At 35.9% G+C, this 17,924-nt stretch overlaps 1 protein-coding gene across 9 annotated transcripts in view; it reads left to right on the forward strand.

Annotated features, from left to right (window-relative positions):
• Positions 1 to 17,924, forward strand: part of OPA1 (OPA1 mitochondrial dynamin like GTPase) — a 53,339-nt gene that overhangs the window by 29,081 nt on the left and 6,334 nt on the right. For 4 of the 9 annotated variants that reach the window (XM_057421646.1, XM_057421651.1, XM_057421649.1 and 1 more), the window contains 8 exons: positions 441 to 593; positions 1,211 to 1,319; positions 1,873 to 1,952; positions 3,080 to 3,220; positions 4,130 to 4,246; positions 5,601 to 5,694; positions 6,872 to 6,982; positions 11,592 to 11,665. In XM_057421646.1, the coding sequence (XP_057277629.1) occupies positions 441 to 593; positions 1,211 to 1,319; positions 1,873 to 1,952; positions 3,080 to 3,220; positions 4,130 to 4,246; positions 5,601 to 5,694; positions 6,872 to 6,982; positions 11,592 to 11,665 (879 nt within the window). Of the gene's footprint in view, positions 1 to 440; positions 594 to 1,210; positions 1,320 to 1,872; positions 1,953 to 3,079; positions 3,221 to 4,129; positions 4,247 to 5,600; positions 5,695 to 6,871; positions 6,983 to 10,770; positions 11,288 to 11,591; positions 11,666 to 17,924 lie in introns of those variants that run through there. The other 5 variants (XM_057421648.1, XM_057421652.1, XM_057421650.1 and 2 more) reach the window with 2 other exon arrangements.

The following is a 17,924-nucleotide window of genomic DNA, read 5'->3' on the forward strand; positions in this document are numbered from 1 at the left end:
GTTTGAAGGGCTCACTGCAGTTCTTCTAACTAGCTTTCATGTAAAAGAAGGCTAACAAGATCTTGATGTTGAGAAGCATATACATTAGGAACATTGTATTTTGGTCTTGTGGTGAATTTTCCATACTAAAGACAAAAAAAAAAAAATCCCTCTTAAAAGGTTAAACAAACCCTTCAAGCTAGGTATATTTATTTAATAGATTTATGCAAGTTTAAGAGAATTCCACTTGCTGCAACATAGCAAGGTGAAATTTAGTCTTCCTTAGTAATGGGTAGATAAGGCAGCAAAAGAAAAGTCAGTGACTTACTCTTTTGCTTGTACATTGTTTTTTGAAAATATGCAAATTTTCATACTTGCAAGAATTGTCATGAATGTTCCATTATCAGCTGTTGCATGGTATAATGGTCTGTATCAGTAGGTACTGTTTGCTAACTTTCTAGGTGGCATGGGAGACTTTGCAAGAAGAATTTTCCCGTTTCATGACTGAGCCAAAAGGAAAAGAGCATGATGATATCTTTGATAAACTGAAACAAGCTGTCAAAGAAGAAAGTATTAAGCGACATAAATGGAATGAGAGAGCGGAGGATAGCCTGGTATAATGTAGTGGATTTTTTTTTGCATTATTGGATAAGTGCTGTTGAAATTTTTTTACTTAAGTGGCATATTCAGTACTTCTGCATTCTTTTAATGTAATCATTAAATGATAGATATGACTATCTCTCCTTTTCTATATAATGTTCTAATTTGGCGTTTCTCAATTCATTTTACTACTACCTTATGTTAACTATTGCCCTAAATATCAGCTAATAAAATTATTTAGGTTGGTTCAGGAGAAAGTCCTCCATAATCTTCTGGCTGCCAAAGGACTATCTTGTGAGAATTGTTTAGCATCAGCGCATTTGCTAAGTATAGCCATATAAAGTAACAGCATTTCATTACCATCTTTATATATTCTGTAATCCAGAGGGATTTCGTATTGCTTGTTGCATTTTTGACGTCAGTTATGCTAGGCTATAGAAGAGAGTCAAATTAAAGGCACAAGAAAAGAATTTTGGCACTGCTTTGAGAAGCCTCTTGAATAAATCCTGTATTCCCAATACATGCTGGTTTTTATAGAAATCAAAAAATGAGGAGAACGTCAATAATCTTTGTTTTACTGAATTCTGGATAAATTATCTATTTTATGCTAAAAAGATGTTCTGTGTTTCAGCGGGTGATCCAGCATAATGCCTTAGAAGATCGGTCAATATCTGATAAACAGCAGTGGGATGCAGCTATTCATTTTATGGAAGAGACGCTCCAAAGTCGTCTCAAAGACAGTGAGTTGTGTGATGTATTCCACTCTTGTATACCAAATCCGGATCTTGTTCACTTTACTACAGGGCAACTTTTATTTTATCACAACTGTGATAGTGGTGACAGTTCAAAATGGTACCAACAATGATAGAAATGTTTAGCAAAATGCCGCCTCAAAAGGTAGGTCTTTTGCGATGAGGAAGCTGAAAGACAAGTAATAGAGATCTGCAGAGTCAAAAAAGGTATAAACGCACATGTAGAAGAGTAGGATAAATTCAGGGAAAGTAGTTGGCCCATCTGTGGTTATCAAGCATAATTATTTTTGATGCAAGTTGCAACAAGGTAAGATTATTTTATTTTATTTTTTTTTTAACTACAGGTTGCAGTCATTTTTATATTTTAATAAAAGACATCAACTTTTGCTTTAAGCAGAAAACTTCTGACTTGCCTCAGTATAGCATATCTTACATTCTTAAATATAAAATGTCTATTCTTGATCTACCTAATTTTAGAACTATAAATTTGGCTGGTTACAGGTATTTTGAGTGATACTTAATATCATGTTTTCTTTTTTAGCTGAATCTGTTATTGAAGATATGGTGGGTCCAGACTGGAAAAAAAGGTGGTTATACTGGATAGGCCGCACCAAAGAACAGGTAAAAGGAAAAGATAGTTCACTACCTTTTGAAAATTTTGATTATTAGTTAGCAAATTTTAAAAAATACCGATCCTCTTCACTCTATATTTAGATGATTTAAAAAAAGTTTAAAATAACTTTTAAATATTTTGCAATTAGTTTTAGTATTCATCTATTTAAATAGAGCACCACAGGTAGTTCCATGTACTTTGTTCATATTGCAGATACATACTGGTTTGTAAACTGTTCTCCATTCTTCAGCTGGCTTACATCTTTACTGCTATATCATTGACATGAATATTAAATTCTTTCATTAGAAAGAAACAGGATGGAAACTGCCCTGTTCTTTTCTGTGCTTTCCAAGGGTGCCTTTTAAGCAGAAGTCCCTGCAGTTTTCTGTCATGCTCCATTTGGATTTGATTAGTATGTAATGGGATAGTCACACAGTTGTATCTTCTGAATAAGTTTTTTCACCATGACCTCTCTTCTTGTTTGCTTATAGCTTTTGGAAATTTCTTTTAAATTTAAATACCATGTTCTGCTCAGTGCTGAGATTATGGGCTTTTAATGTTACTTTTTCTAGGTATTTGTCAAACTCAATCATACTTTAAAGCTGTAAGTAGAGTTTAAAATAATTGTTTCAGAGGAAGGAGCTTTACAGTCAACTTGTATGGAGCCAGGTATGGGAGAAAGACGGTGACTTCAACCTATCTTATTTGAGTATAACAAACAGCAAATTAAAGGGATGAATCCATGGAGAGTTCTTGCTAGCTATTGGGGAAAAGTGACAATTCTCATGAGTATCACAGGTGATTATATGAATGTGAACTCCACTAGCGGATGTTCATGGAACAGAAAGGAGGCTAATGCCTCTGGCTTATTTTTTTTTCACCTATCTCTTCCTCTTCTGCATTTCTGTGCACAGTGAGAAGAAAAAAATGTGAAAAACTGACTGTGAATTATCTATTTAAAAGCACTGTATTTTAAATGTCTTTGTGCAAGTACCCTTTTCAGTCACTTTAATAATTAAAAGTGTCAAAGTTACTTTCAATTCTGGCTTATCAAGCAGGTAGACTGTTTATTGAGGAGGTGCTGATGATCTTTGAGTCTGTAAGAATTACTTCTAACTAAACATTTCTATTCTAGAATATTCGTAATGAAACAAAAAATGAACTTGAGAAATTAATCAAATGTAGTGAAGAACATGCAGCTTATCTGGCAAATGATGAAGTGACAACTGTCAGAAAGAATCTTGAAGCAAGAGGAGTAACAGTGGATCCGTGTCTGGTAAGATGCAGATTTGTAACAAAACATATGGAAGCACCCTGTGAACATTTGGATGTTCTTTCTAGATAGTATGCAAAAGACTCCCTCTAAATACTGAATTTGTAATCCAGATGTTTCCAAATTAATTACTAAATGACTGCTTGCACACAATTCACACACTTCTCTTGGCTGCTAGACAAATGCAGTACAACGCATTTATTTTCTACAGTACCTAGCTTCCTTTTCTTAACATGGATGCATGTACTTATTCAAGGTAGAAGAGTTATTTAAATACTTGCTGCCTCTTTCCTATACAGCACTTACCATACCTTTTTGTAAAGGTCAGAGTAATGATCCACGTCTTCTACGTGAGAATATTTTTTAAATTTTCTTTTATTTTTTTTTTTATTTTTTTGTAAGAGACATATCTATATGCATACTTGATTGTGAAGAACTGGAACATAAATAAGCCTAATCAAGAAAAGTTACAAATACTTGCTTACGTAAGACCATTAAATGTTTCTCTATGCTCAATCAGGTTTAATTGATAAACTAATAGGTAGAACTCAGAAATGTATTCTCCATCTTAAAGATTACGTCATGCCAAGAGCAGAACAATTTGTCCTGTTTTGTAGTATATAATTTAAATGTATTTCAGCTGCAGACAATATTTTTAAGCATTCAGTTATGTTGCAAGCATGGAATAGTAGATTTTAAAATTGACAATCAACTGTAATGTTTGCCAAATGTAGCTAAGACATTAATCATATCCCAGTTGCAGACAAATTGCTGAGAAATATTTAAATGTATACTACATGACAGGAATAGTGGAAATTGGAGTTACATTTTGAAATGAAATGTGACCATTAAACTATGCATGATAGCGTATGTATGTATTTATTTAGTAAAAATTAAGCTCTGTTTTCCTAGATTAAAGACACATGGCACCAAATTTATAGAAGATATTTTCTGAAGACTGCTTTGAACCACTGCAATCTATGTCGAAGAGGCTTTTATTATTACCAGAGGCATTTTGTGGACTCGGAGGTAAATTGAAGTATAGATACACGCTGGTTGTTTGGCTTAATATTTCCATCTCAGTTAAATAAAAAAAATAAAAAAAATCTACAAATACTTTTAAACTAGCCTGACCTTTCTTTTATATCCTTTACCTTAAGATAGCTGGTGTTCTTAGACATGTTTTACGTGAGGCTTGTAATTGATAAAATGCCATCCTGTTGGTAATTATATAAAATGACCAGCCATGGTCATGGTATCAGCCATGACCTAAACATTTGTTACTTACTGATGTGTCTTGAAAATATACTGTTAAAAGAAGTATTGTACAGCTATTGGTATCTTGTTGGTATCCCTTTCTCCTATTTTCCCATTGATAATTATTTACCTCACTGATACCAAAAATTCAGAAAATTTTAAAAACATGAACTAAGGGGGTTTTATGAGGTATGATAAATAAGTGTTTAGAACTTGGAACCACATGTGATTAATGAGGAAAAAATAAGCCAATCCAAAACCAAACAAAAACCTTCCAAACAAAACAAAAGACAACCCAACAAACAACTGTGGAGCTTAGCTTACAGACAGGTCTTTTAAATAACTTTCCAGTTTTGTAAACCCAAATGCAACCAATGACAGTATGTACAAAGTTGCACAAAGAAAACTGTTTTTTAAATCAAAAAAAAATATGGGAAAGGTAGAGCTCCTCATATTCTGTGGAGTTTGCTTTTCTTTTTTAATGAGAAAAAGTGATCCCCTTGGAGCCAAAAATCTTTACTACTGTAGAAATACCTTTGCCTGTAAGACCTGAAAAAATGAGTTCAGAGAGCTACCTGTCTGTGACACTTAACCTCCTGTATCTGTAACTGGCTTTATAAGATGTTGTAATGGGAAGTTAGTACCTGCCATCCTTGCAGATGTAGAAACTGTCTCTTCTGTTAACAAATACACAGTTGACACAGCACTGTATTCAGAAGTGTTTCTCAGACGGGGAGTCATGACAGTCAGGGAGTTCAGGTGTTTGTCTTTTAATGTGTTTGCTATGAACAAGTGTGGTGCTTCAGTGAGCATTAGATTATACTCACCAGGTTGCATGTGGTGTGTGCAAATTGTTTTTCTGTGGTATTCCTTGATGTGGCTTTTTCTGTTGAAAATAGTCTATGTAAAGGTGATGGGGTATACTAAGTAAGGGACATGGTTCTTGAGAAGTGGTTTTGGTGTGCTTCCTTGTTCCCTGCACCAGTTATTCTGTGGTATTTTTGTGCAAGATCAGGATATGTATACATGGGCTTACAGTTGCCATTAAAAATGTCAAGAGATTCTTGTAAGTGTAGAATCTTCACTGGGTATCAGAGGTCTGACAGTACAACTTCCCTCATTTCAGCTTGAATGTAATGATATTGTCCTCTTCTGGCGAATACAGCGAATGCTGGCAATTACAGCAAATACGCTGAGGCAGCAGCTTACTAACACTGAAGGTAAGGCTTATAGTGAGTTGACGTGTTTGAAACAAAAAAAAAGGTTAGAAATTTTCTGGTGTTTGTCTAGCTATATATTCTTTCCATGCTTAGCATGGCTGGCTGGTTTTTGTGTCCTGGCTAGGATAATTTAAAGATGTAGAGTAAATAGATTTTGACATTCTATTTACACAGAAGGATTGAGTATAAATAGAATGTGAAATAATTAAGATACTCGCCAGTTTAAAATATTTTTAGCTTGTGTGATGTCAGTCGTCAGTATCTTTTTCCAGGCAGAAAGAACTTCAACAAATAGTGACTATTTTCCTATTTTTTTTTTTTTTTTACCTCAGGTCAATCTGTCTGTAGATTTTAATTTAAAAATGTTTGATATAAGAAGTAGTTCTAATGGATTTTTTTTTTTTTTTTTTAAAGCCATGCAAAATCTGCCATTTAATATCTAAAAAAAAAGAACTATCTAAAGAAATATCTAAAAATATCTAAAAAAAAAGAAAAGCTTATACAACAGCAGCTTCCTTATAAATCATCATTTCGGTAGCAAGTGGCTAGTGCTATGGAACAACTACTAAGAACAACCTTTGATCTGTAAAATAGTTTTCAGCCTCTTCTTGAAGACAGTTCAAGTAAAAGGTTTGAGCTTTGTCATGCGATGCATGTTACCCTCCATGCTACCCTAATGTGGAAAGCTAGGTTCTGTCTCGAATCACCTACATCATTGAAAACTGCTGCAATGAAATTAGGAAGTTTCGTTAGGAGGTACTCCCCCAAAGTATGAAAGGCAAGGATATGAATGTTATGATGTATATAATGCTGCCTTAAAGAGGTTTTGGTTCCTCTCAGCCGTGTATATACAGCAGCACCCCTCTGTCACCAATCCTTCAATACCACATTCTGCTACTATTAGTAACTTTTCTATGTTTCACCTTTTAATTGACTTGACCTTGGTTTGTCTGATGAGGGTGATTTTGATAGCAAATATGTTACTTAATGGTCCAAACAAGGGGCTTGTGTATTCAGAAATTTGCCTTTTCTCTAATCACATTAGTTTCTCTGATAACATACACTACTTCTCCCACAGACCTTCCAAAAATTTTGGCCTTAGGTCATGACAGATGTAAGTATTACCACTCACTTTTTTTTTTTTTTTTTGGTTTGTTGTTTTGGGGTCTTTTTACAGTAAGGCGCTTAGAGAAGAATGTAAAAGAAGTGCTTGAAGATTTTGCTGAGGATAATGAAAAAAAGGTGAAGCTCCTAACTGGCAAGAGGGTCCAGCTTGCAGAGGATCTCAGTAAGTACCTACTCTATAGTGTCTTGGAACTAGTTTGAAATGAAGCAAATTCTGACCACTGTCCTTAGAACATTTAATGTGATACGGGTTGTTCACGTTCAAGCATTTAATTGATATCACAAATGGAATTTTTCTTAAATACAGTGAGATCTTACGGATTCAGATGTAGAGATGGTAGTGTAACATAATAAAACAACATAATTTACACTGAATATGCAATGTAAAGGAGCACTAGCAAATACATAATGTTTAAGTTAATCTTTTATTATTTTGCACTGAAATCAACTTAGATTTTTTTGCATTGTCAATTTTGCTTCCCAGCAGCAACAGAAATAACCTCCCATCTCAAAGCAATAACATCTGGGGTCATTATTTGTAAACTAAGGCTAGACCTGTAAGAGCAGCCTGTCTGTATATTTATAACCTTAGGTGCCTGCATATTAGCATATATGCTTCAAGTTTCTAGTATTCATTTCATAAATCACTGTGTAGAGAAAACGCCATCACTGCACCATGTTTCTTTAGATTCAGGTCATACATACCGCAATTATTATTCTAAGGAAATAATTACTATTCAGCATAAAACTGTGTATGATGGCATGGTCTGTTTTATTGTACCTTTGGGAATATTTTAAACTGCCACTGCTTAGCTTTGTAGTCAAATCTGCAATGTCCTCTCTACTTTCTGCATGCTTTTATTGCTAAATGGTTATAACTTTTATGGCAGGGATTTCTTTGTCTTTCCCTTAGTGAATAGAGTGCTTTTCTGTGTTGCATTTTCCTTATACTCCTGAGACAGTTTTTGATAGCATAGAGCATTGAACTCTCAGGTGGCTGTACAAGTAATTTCCTTGTTACTGCATTTAGTAGTGATCAGGACTGCAATTAAGGGAAAAAAAAAAAATCCCGACTCCCACAACATGCATTCATAAAGTATTTGTATTTTAATTAGGAGTGGAATGGAAGGGATTTCCTGAATCATGAATTCCAGTCTCTCTCTGTTTCAGGCAGCTGTGTTTATATTATTCAGCTCATTCATGTATCTTGAGCTCCATTTTTAAATAGGTAACTTCATGGGACTTGCTGTTCATACTGGAAACAGCTTTCAGGATATCATTTCTCTGATGGTTACATACAGTCTTTTAATTTCCAGTCTAAATTTGTAAATATAAGGCTGGGATTCACTTCCTGATTAGAAACTACTTGCAAATCTAAATTATTTAGTTATAGGAGGAAGCTTCCTCCTGTTGCTGATGATACGGCAGCACTGTCTTACTTCTGTTCCAGTGCTTAAGCATTAAAAGACTAATGTAAGTGTTTTGTTTGCTCAGGGTACTGGTTAATATCAAGTGGTTTCTAACATGGGTGGCCCAGTCCCCTAATGAGAACTCATATAAAACATAAAACTCGTTTGAACAAGTTTTGTTGTCTGTGTTCTATAGCCTTGACTGGTGTTTTAACCCTATATATAAATTTTCCGTTACAGTTCCTTAGGCTCTGAGTCTGGCTGCTTCCTGGTGTATACTTCCCAGGTTTCATTATAGATATCTTAAAGAGTGTAAACAGATTTTTTGAATAGTTTCTAACAAATTATGTATTTTATAATGTACTAAATGGTACTTTTTCTTCAAAAAAAAAGGCTTTAAATGTGATGTAAATGTGCTCCTTATCATAAATATAATCATGATACTTTTACCAGTGAAAAATGACTAAGTTTATGGAAATAAGCCCTAGGACTAGAGACCATCTGGAAGACAGGATCATAGCATGCAAAAGTGGGCAGAGCAGAAGATGAATAGCTGAGCTGGAAAAAGTTACTTAAAAATGTCCTAGAATATAATCAACCCGTAAGAATTCCTGTGTTGAAAGAGGCTTGTGATTGGTGTATCCCAGTCCTACCTCTGGCAATGAGCAGGTGTGGGTACTTACAGAACACTATAAGAACAGGTTAAGCATACAGTAGTACTTGCCTGGTGTGCTCTTTCAGCATCTGACAGTCTGTGGCTCCAAGATTTCCTAATCCTCTGGTAATATCTTTGTGATTAACAGCCGTTCATGGATGTGTTTTCCCCCTCCGGTGAATTTCTCTAATTGCTTTTTGAACTCATGTAAACTTTGGCATCCACAACATCCTGTGGCAATTAGTTCCAGAGTTTAACTACACATTGTGTGGAAAAAGTACTTCCTTTTGTTTGTTTTTGAGCCACCTGCCAGTTTCATTTGGTTCTCCTCAGTTCTTGCACTGGGAAAAATACTCGGTAATCTTTCTCTGTTCATTTTTCTGTGCCACTCATGACTTCATAGGTATTTATGCTACCTGCACTCCCTCTTTCTTTTTCTTTTGACTTGAAAAGTTATCATCTGTGTAGTTGCTTCCTTGCATGGACATTGTTTCATAGCTTCAGTCAACCTTGCCACTCTTTCTCCTTTTTTTAATTCTGCTAAATTATTTGAGATGAAAGAGCAGAACTGCATGCAGTATTCAAAATGTATCTGCATTATGAATTTATACAGTTGTATTGTTATGCTTCCTGGTTTTTAATCGGATAGGGTTTTTTTTTTACAGTAATTCCTTGTAGGGCATTCCCTTCCACAGTGGTTTAATGCAGTTTTTTCCAGCCTCTCTCACAACTCTGGTGCATTATTTATATTGAAGTTCTTCACGAAAATTGTCTGTCAGTTGAAGAACATACCCAGGTCTTTCACCCTATCTTGGGATAGCATCATCAGCAACAGGAAGAATTACGTTTACTTTCCGATTTGCACATGCATCTTGATTGCGTTCATTGCTGAAGAACAAAATATTTTTATTTGAAACATATTCCACACAACTTATATTTTACTATATGCTTAGTTAAATCAATATCTTAAATATACTATGTGCTAGATTCTGCAAGAAGTAAAATAGGGTAGAGGGAGCTAAAAGTACAATGGTAAATGTTTTCATTTTAAAAGGAGAATCTCCACCCATAAATACTTCCACTTTCTTGTCAGTACTGCCCTGTTCGTACTGCAGGCTTTAAGGCACTGATTGTGGCTGTAGGAAGAATATAGTATCTAATGGTGGTAAGTCAGTCCTTTCAAATGCCTATGGTTGTGTTATACACAAGTGTGTGTAGCTCTATACAAAGCTTTCCTGTTTTCTATTTTTAAATATTAATTACCCTTTGTTTCTACAATACCTTATGTCATGGTTTAAGTGAGCCCAGGATACCTTAGAAGATGGATTAGTCAGAACATATCCTTTAATTCTGTCAGTAATCTTTTACAGTATTTACTAGGTCATACTAGTTTATCCTGTATTCGGTATTTAACTTTTCTGAAGTGACTGACATAGAACATTCATGTGGGCTGCCTCTGAAGTTAATGAAAGTTTTTAAATTGTAAATGTACTTCAGAACTTTTTTCTGCAAAATTTGTTAAATTATTAAAACTGCTGGCATTTGCTTAGTTTCAGGATCTTTTTGATGGCATTGCTGAAGTGGGATGGTTATTTGCAAAAGATAATTCTTTGAAGTCACACCTTACCTAAAATATTTTTAATTACATTTTTCAGTATTGGGTAATAAATATATTTTTCTGAGGAGAAAAATTACGACGTAAGTGAAAAAATGTAGTTTTTTTCTGATAAATAATATCTTTTTTTCTGCTGGTTTATTTTTAACACAAATGATAGAGTATTTCTGCTGAAATTACTACTCTATAGTTCTGTGCAAAATTGATAGCATGTACAGATAACTTTCTGTGGACTGTTATTTAACATGGCTTTTTTTCTGTTGGATGTTGAGCTCCCAGTGAAAGGATTCGCGGAACTACTGAATTGTTTCCAGAATTCCACTCTGCTGGACTTTCTTGTTCTATATAAAGGGCAAACTTCCTTAATAGCGTGAACTTAATAGTTGCCGTACAACTTTGCAACACAAGATGGCAATGAACGGCCTTTATAGGAAGAGGAGGGAGGATGAGTATGCAGCAGAGCTGGTGCCAAGCCTCTTGTCTCTGGTTATTTTCTGTTGCATTTTGAAGCACGACCATGGCTTAGGCAGTTGGCATTGGTTTCTTGGATGTTAGGTTTTTTTGTCTGAGAGGAAGATGCACTTGCCTAGCCTTGTCACTCTTGTTTTCCACTTTTGGGGGTGTTTGTATGGCACACAGTTCATGAAGATAGCAAGGTATGGTCATTTTTTCTGTTACACATTTCTCAGTAGCAAGTACAGGAAAAGTAGTAGTTTACTAAGCTTTATTACCAAAAAGCTGTTACGAACTGAATGCTTTAATCATTTCTTCCAGTGTCTTATCCTAAACCTAGGCTACATATATTCTAGGCTACATATATTCATATTGCAATAGCATTTAAAACATGGTAGGTGGTGCACGTGTACATTGAATAGCTAAGAGGAATCAGCAGTCAACAGTTTTGCCATTGACTTCACTAGAGATGAAATTTCACAGACCCCAAAGAAATACACATGCTATATCTTCAGTTATTTCTTCTCATTTCTTCCTTTTAAACAGCTAAACTATGAATTTTGCAAAGTTATCTTTTATGTGCACATGATAAACCCATAGAACACATATAAAGATAGTACATAAAGAGCGTCTTTCCTAGGTCAGCATACTACTTCAATACCCTGTTTCCTCACAGTTAAAAAAGGAAAAGAAAACCCAAAACTTCACCAAACGGTAAGTAAAATAATGTGCATTTATGCAGGGAGAGTCATTGGCAGGAGGTGGGAAAGGACTTGCAGGGTGCTTGTGGAAACTCGATCCTGAAATTACTAGGTATGAATGTGAAGAGGTCAGCCTCCAAATTCATCTGTCAGGAATATTGACACCTGTACAGGTGTTGTGGGCTAGCTGAGACTTTGTTCTGCACAAAAGCTGTTTGAAACTTTTGAGAAGTGAGCCTTCAACATGAAGAAAAGATAGCTTAGTGGCATTTTTGGAGTTGTATCATACATTTGTAAGGTATGAAATGTAACAGTTTGCAGAACTTTATTTTTTTTTCTGGTAAAGGCTAAAATGTATAAAATTTAACCAGTGTTACAGTAAAATACTCTCAAGTTTTATATCTAAAGTCATTGCTTTCAAGTCACTGCATTAACTTCTTAACTGTTCTTTTGTGTTGAATCAGTTAGTGTTGAATGTAAACCTTTTGCAAACTTTGAGCATGAATGATTTAATACCATATATGCATATAATAAACTTGCCATTTTAATGGACTTAGAAAGCTAATGTTAGACGAGGTTGGTACTTCTATATGCAAGTTGCTGACTCAGGATCTGGAATTCTTGTGGTGTATTTGACTAAGCTGAGTGTGTCTGTTGCATGTAATGAACAGATACAAATCCAAGCAAGTCTCCCATCTGTGCAAAGTTGGGGATGAAGTTTGTGAGCAGTGCTTTGCAAATAATGATTTGCTCTGTGGTTACGTTATTTTTTTCTTTTCATTGCTGTTAGCTGCAGAATAAAAATGTTGTGTGAAATGAACCCTATGTGTAGTAAACATTGCTGTAGCCTGATTAAATTTCAGTCCCTTGAGATGGCTGTCAGCAATATTTTGATTTGACCTCTGTCCTCCATGACATTGTTAATTACATGTGCTCCTTAAAATTATGCTCTGAATTGGCTTTGTAAAGCCTTTGCTTCCATTTTCTATTATGAGCTTCAACTTTTTTGAAAGGTCACAGCATTTCATAGGGGGCAAAGCTCAGCTGTAAAGGGAAAGATTCTTTCTCAAATAAGCGTATATTGGGTAATTTTTCCCCTAGAAACCAGAGGCAGACAAAGCAGCTCAAAAGGCAGTGGTTAGTAGTCCTTAAATCAGTCCTTACAGAACCAACACGGGTTTCAGTGTTTACAAGATGTAGGAAAAAAAAAAAGTTATAATTTTGAAGATACTTTAATGTAGAGCCTAGATTTCGCCCCCACTGCTCAAAAACAGACACAGGAAAGAGGAAAGCATCCTAGAAATCCAAATGGAGGAGTAATTTTATTTTATTAGAATCTGCAAAACTGTGGTTATTTTGTGCTTTCATTTCTTTCACAGTGCCAAACTATTGGGAGTTTCAGAAGCTACATAAGTAAAAACATGGTCACTTCATATTTGTGAGACAGCTTGCAGAAGTGGCAGCAGTCTTGCTTTGCTCCTTTCAGCTGATCGTAGCAGTGAGGAACACTCGGATCCTGAGCTGCAGAAAAATTACACCAGGAGATGTTGTGGCCTTCTAACCAGGCATACGCATAGTGGCCATTTCCCTCTGGAAATCACCAAACAGATATCTAACTTCTGATAAGCATGTGCAGGGCAGCGGCTATCTTCACAGTCCTCTGCCTTCAGCTTCTCCCAGGATGTTAATATGGCCTACATCTTATCAGAGGCTGGTTGTCAATTACAGCACATTAATTTTCCACACGGAAAAAAATTCCTTCACTATGAGGGTGGTGAGGTGCTGGCACAGGTTGCCCAGAGAAGCTGTGGCTGCCCCATCCCTGGCAGCATTCAAGGCCAGGTTGGATGGGGCTTTGAACAACCTGGTCTAGTGGAAGGTGTCCCTGCCCATAGCACGAGGTTAGAACTATATGAGCTTTAATGTCCCTTCCAGCCCAAACCATTCTTTGATTCTATGATTTTTGACAAAATCACAACCAGTCAAAGTGTGGGCTGTCTGTGCCTAAGAGTTCAAGCTTATGCTGGTGTCAACAGTGTGCTGGTGGCAGTATGACTGCTGTGCTCCCTTTGAGCTCTGTAGATGTCTTGGTGCTCTCTGGTGCAGAAAGTTGGGGTGCAACATGCTTGGAATCAGTCTGTGCAGTTGTGTCTTCAGTTTTCCCTGCCTTTGAACATAAGCAAATCAACAGTGCATCCCATTATTTTTAGTCATTTGCTAACTTTCTGGTACTCTGTTAGAATGGAAATTAATTGGTTTTTTTTCATGATTATTGTATTTTTAATTCCATGTAGATAATCTATGAAATTAACCCGAGCAAGTGTGCTTTGACATGAAAGACACTGGTTGAATGTTTAAAGTTCTTTTTTTGTTTGTTTGGTTTTTTTTCTTTTTCTCCTTGAGTTTTGGGGCAGCTGCGAAAACTAATGAATTAAAACCTGAAGAATGTGTAGGATGGTCTGTGTCAGAGTGCAGATAGGGTAGTTCCTGCTTTGTGTCATGACAGAAAGTGTTTTAAAAAGCTGCATCTTCTCAGAGAGGGAAGTAATCCTCAAGGGAGAACATAGATCACTTGTAAACCGCCTGTGATGGAGTGATGGTTTACTTAACTTAAGAATCCCAGATGACCACAGTCTGTCTGCTGTGACTTCTTAAAGTTACTGATGAAGAGTTAGGCAGTGATGTCCAGGTTCTAAAACGGATCCTTCCAAAGTTCAGCACATTTGTCACTGACTAAGCGAAGCCTATCACTTAAAGCTGACATTGAAAAATATTGATAAACTGTTACGTGAGTAATGACATATTTAATGCCTGCTAATCTTACCCATGTCTCTTGTACTTAAGGATTCAAAAATTTCCTTTATGATGCAAGGATCAAAACACCTAGATGGATGCTATTTTCCTTTTAGTACTGGTTGCTTATGAGAGTACCTGTTAATCAAAATTTAAATATGTACTTATCATGGAGAGATTGCTGTTTATATAAATACAAACTGTTAAACTGACCAGTGTATGTATTTGTTTTGAGCTAATATGAAACTGTGGAGTGTAACTTTCCCATTTCCAAAAGCTGGAGAAGTCAGGGTCATGTATGTTGCACATTGTTAATGTTGTAGTGGAACCCACTTTGCTTGTAATTTGGAAGTCAATATAAAAACAAAAGGGAAGGGAAGAGTTTATTATCAGTCCTAGCTAAAAATAAGAAAATAAAACATAGAGCAACCTGTTTTTCTTCAGGGCATGATGGCTTAAGTTTCTGACTACTGAAAAATTAAGTTTATTATTATGATCCAAAAATTACTTATTACCATTTTGTTTTCCAACATCATCTTTTAGAGAGACTTTCGTGTAAATAGTTCCAATATTTTATTATCTGGCTAACTAAAAAGTATGATTTATTTTGGGTTGAGAACCAACATGTATCAATTACTTCTTACGTTAAAGTCTGTTTACAATTTTATAGCCTTAAGGTTACAGTAGCCTTTACATAAGTAATTTGCCTTTATAGCTGTATATGTTCCTTCTGCATAAGAAAAAGTTAGGGGTTTTTGTTTTGTTTTGTTTCTTTTAATCACTGGATGAATCTTTGGGTAGTATTTCTAGTGTGTTTTTATACTTTTAACTACTTCCACCCAAAAAACGAGCATCATCATGTTCTGATTCATTCTAGCTTAACAGTTTTGATTTTGAAATTCAGTCTGTGTCCATAAGTCTGATTCAGGACGTGTGTTTTATGAGGTTGGTTGCCTTGTCATTCTGCTACTAAGCGGCTTCTGGCTGTCCAGTAAACAGGACAGCTAAATTCTGTTGAATGATTGAGTTATTAGAACAGTTTCAATTAAAAATCTAAGGTAGAGATAGAAGACTGAAAGGTGCCTAAGTCCTGCCTTCCTATTGCAGACATCGAGACTCTCATAAGCTCTCATTGTGACTCTCATCTTAGTATAGATTAGTAATCATTTTTACGTTAAGCTAATTTGACTGTATAGAAATGTATACTAGCTTGTGACCTCACACCACATTTCAGTAATAGTTTCTTTTCTGTAGACAAGCAGGACTGATGTGTAATAGCCCCAGAAACATATCTTGTATAAAGTTAGTAGTCTGCATAGTTGTCATTTTGCTTCAGCCCCATACCTGAGTTCTCATATGCTCAGAGACAGAAAGACTTCATACTTGCCAGCCTGAGGATCCCTGGGGACTGCTCCAAGAAACACAGCTTCTGTTCTGTTCTGCTGAGGAGGGGTGAAGTGTGTTGTGGAAGCTGTTTCATTAAGATGCAGAGGTCTTGCTTGAATCTGAGGCAGCTATAGGTTAAGATACTGATTGATTATTAATTTACAGGTTCATCAGCCCAATGCCCAATTCCCATTTCTGGTGCTAAAAAGCATTATTATAATTCTGAATAACATTCCAGTCCTCAATACCTTGTAAAAATAGCTGAAGTGCTTTCAGGCAAGCTCTCTTTTGCTGCTCAGTTATCTTTAGTCTGAAATAAAGGTGGTACTGTTTTGCACAGGCAGCTGATAGCTTTGCTCAAATATGATATGCAGGGATTAAGTAATATGATATTGATACTTCAATGAAAGTGATGTCAACTGTAATATTCCCCCCCATACCCTTCGTCTAAAATGACTTCTTAAGACTAAGATCTTACTATTTTTCTATGACAGGTTAAATACAGAATCTGGAGGTGATATTTTCCTATTTTAGTGGTGGATTTACCTACAACAGGAAAAAGGAGAAATGTATACTATGTATCTGTCTTTGTACAAAACAGGCTCCTTGTTTTTTGTCTCCTATTAATGCCATACAAAAGGACATTTTCAACCAGGTCACCAGCTCCAGCAGGCAGTTGTTGATGTAGTCATGTCCATGAAATCAGTATGTTGACTGACTCTTGGAAATGTTAATAGTGATATTAAAATACTATGTTTAGCACTAGGTCTTGTTCTAGGGTTTAAAAAATATTTTTGAAAAGCCACTGAAATCTTACCTCCATCTGTTTAATAATGAAAGCATCTCACCTGATGCACTTGGATAGTTAGAGCATGTCCCTGTCCTTCTCACTGTCTTTTTGGAACTGGCAACTGGAGTACAGGTATTCTAGACGTTGCTCAGTTTAAAATACCTTTTATCTCAGGATGGCAAAGGGATTTAAAGCCAGTAGAAAAGTCAGTAATTTAATGGTGGATGTCTAGCCCTGTCTGTCAGACAGGGGAAGCCTGATTTATAAATGTGTTTACAGTATTTTTGTATCATCATTATTGGATTCCAGTGAGCATACTTTGAAGTCAGGATTTATAGAAACAACTCCATTAAATGGCTGCAAATTCAAATCTAATTGCAGATTGCTGTACACAGAAGAAACATTTTGTAATAATACAGGAAAGCTACTACTATGTAGCATCAGTTAGCATCTTGATTCAGTCTTAACTAGTAGTAACTACAGAGTGTGCTAGCTGTTTTCTGCAAGCTTGCATTTTAAAGGCTGTATATTTTTAATGATTCATGGATTTACTACATGGACTATTATAAATTCCATTTAAACTTTTCAGGGTTCTACAGTGCTTTTATTACACTAATGAGCTAATTAAGAACCATTCACATGATTCATCCTCCTGCTCAGCCTTTTTAAAAAACTTTTAGCTCTTGACAAACCAATATTTATAGCCGTTTGACAGCAGGATGACGAACAGCATTTGTCTTTGTAAAAGCTTAAAGAAAAGGCCTTTCCAGCACCCAGCCATGCAGTTACAATCTTGACCTCTTTCTTATGCTGGGAACATACATACAGCAGACAAGCAGCACCTCCCATGTGTTTTCTTGACCCTTTGACTGTCCATTCACTTCCCATCTGTTTTGCAGCCTTAAAGGAACAGAGGGGCCCTCTACTTATAAATCTGTCTTTGCAGCTGATAAATGATGTTCTGTCTCTTTAAGGACAGCCTGGGTGGTTTTTGCCACAGCGCACCCTCTCACCCCGCCTTAAAACTTTAGCTTTCCTTTTGGCCTCATCCAGAGGAAAGTATGGCATGTGAACAAGAGGAAACTGGCAAAAAAATGTGATGGGTAGTTTCAAATGATTTTCTAAAATTCAGCGGGACATGACCTTGCAATGATCAGTAAACTACAGTAGCCGTGAGGCTGTGGTTGAGTGAGACATGAGGAAGCATGTTGACGCAGGTCATGTAACTGTGGGTGGAAAGTCTGCTTTCTGGGGTGTTATTTGGAAGTAGCTGTGAACATGCTGCCTTGTACTATTTCAACAA

The sequence above is a fragment of the Pezoporus wallicus genome, unplaced genomic scaffold (genome assembly GCF_028554395.1).
Source record: "Pezoporus wallicus isolate ANWC-B61680 ecotype Strahan unplaced genomic scaffold, APGP_CSIRO_Pwel_v1 scaffold_7402, whole genome shotgun sequence".
Lineage (NCBI taxonomy): Eukaryota > Metazoa > Chordata > Aves > Psittaciformes > Psittacidae > Pezoporus > Pezoporus wallicus.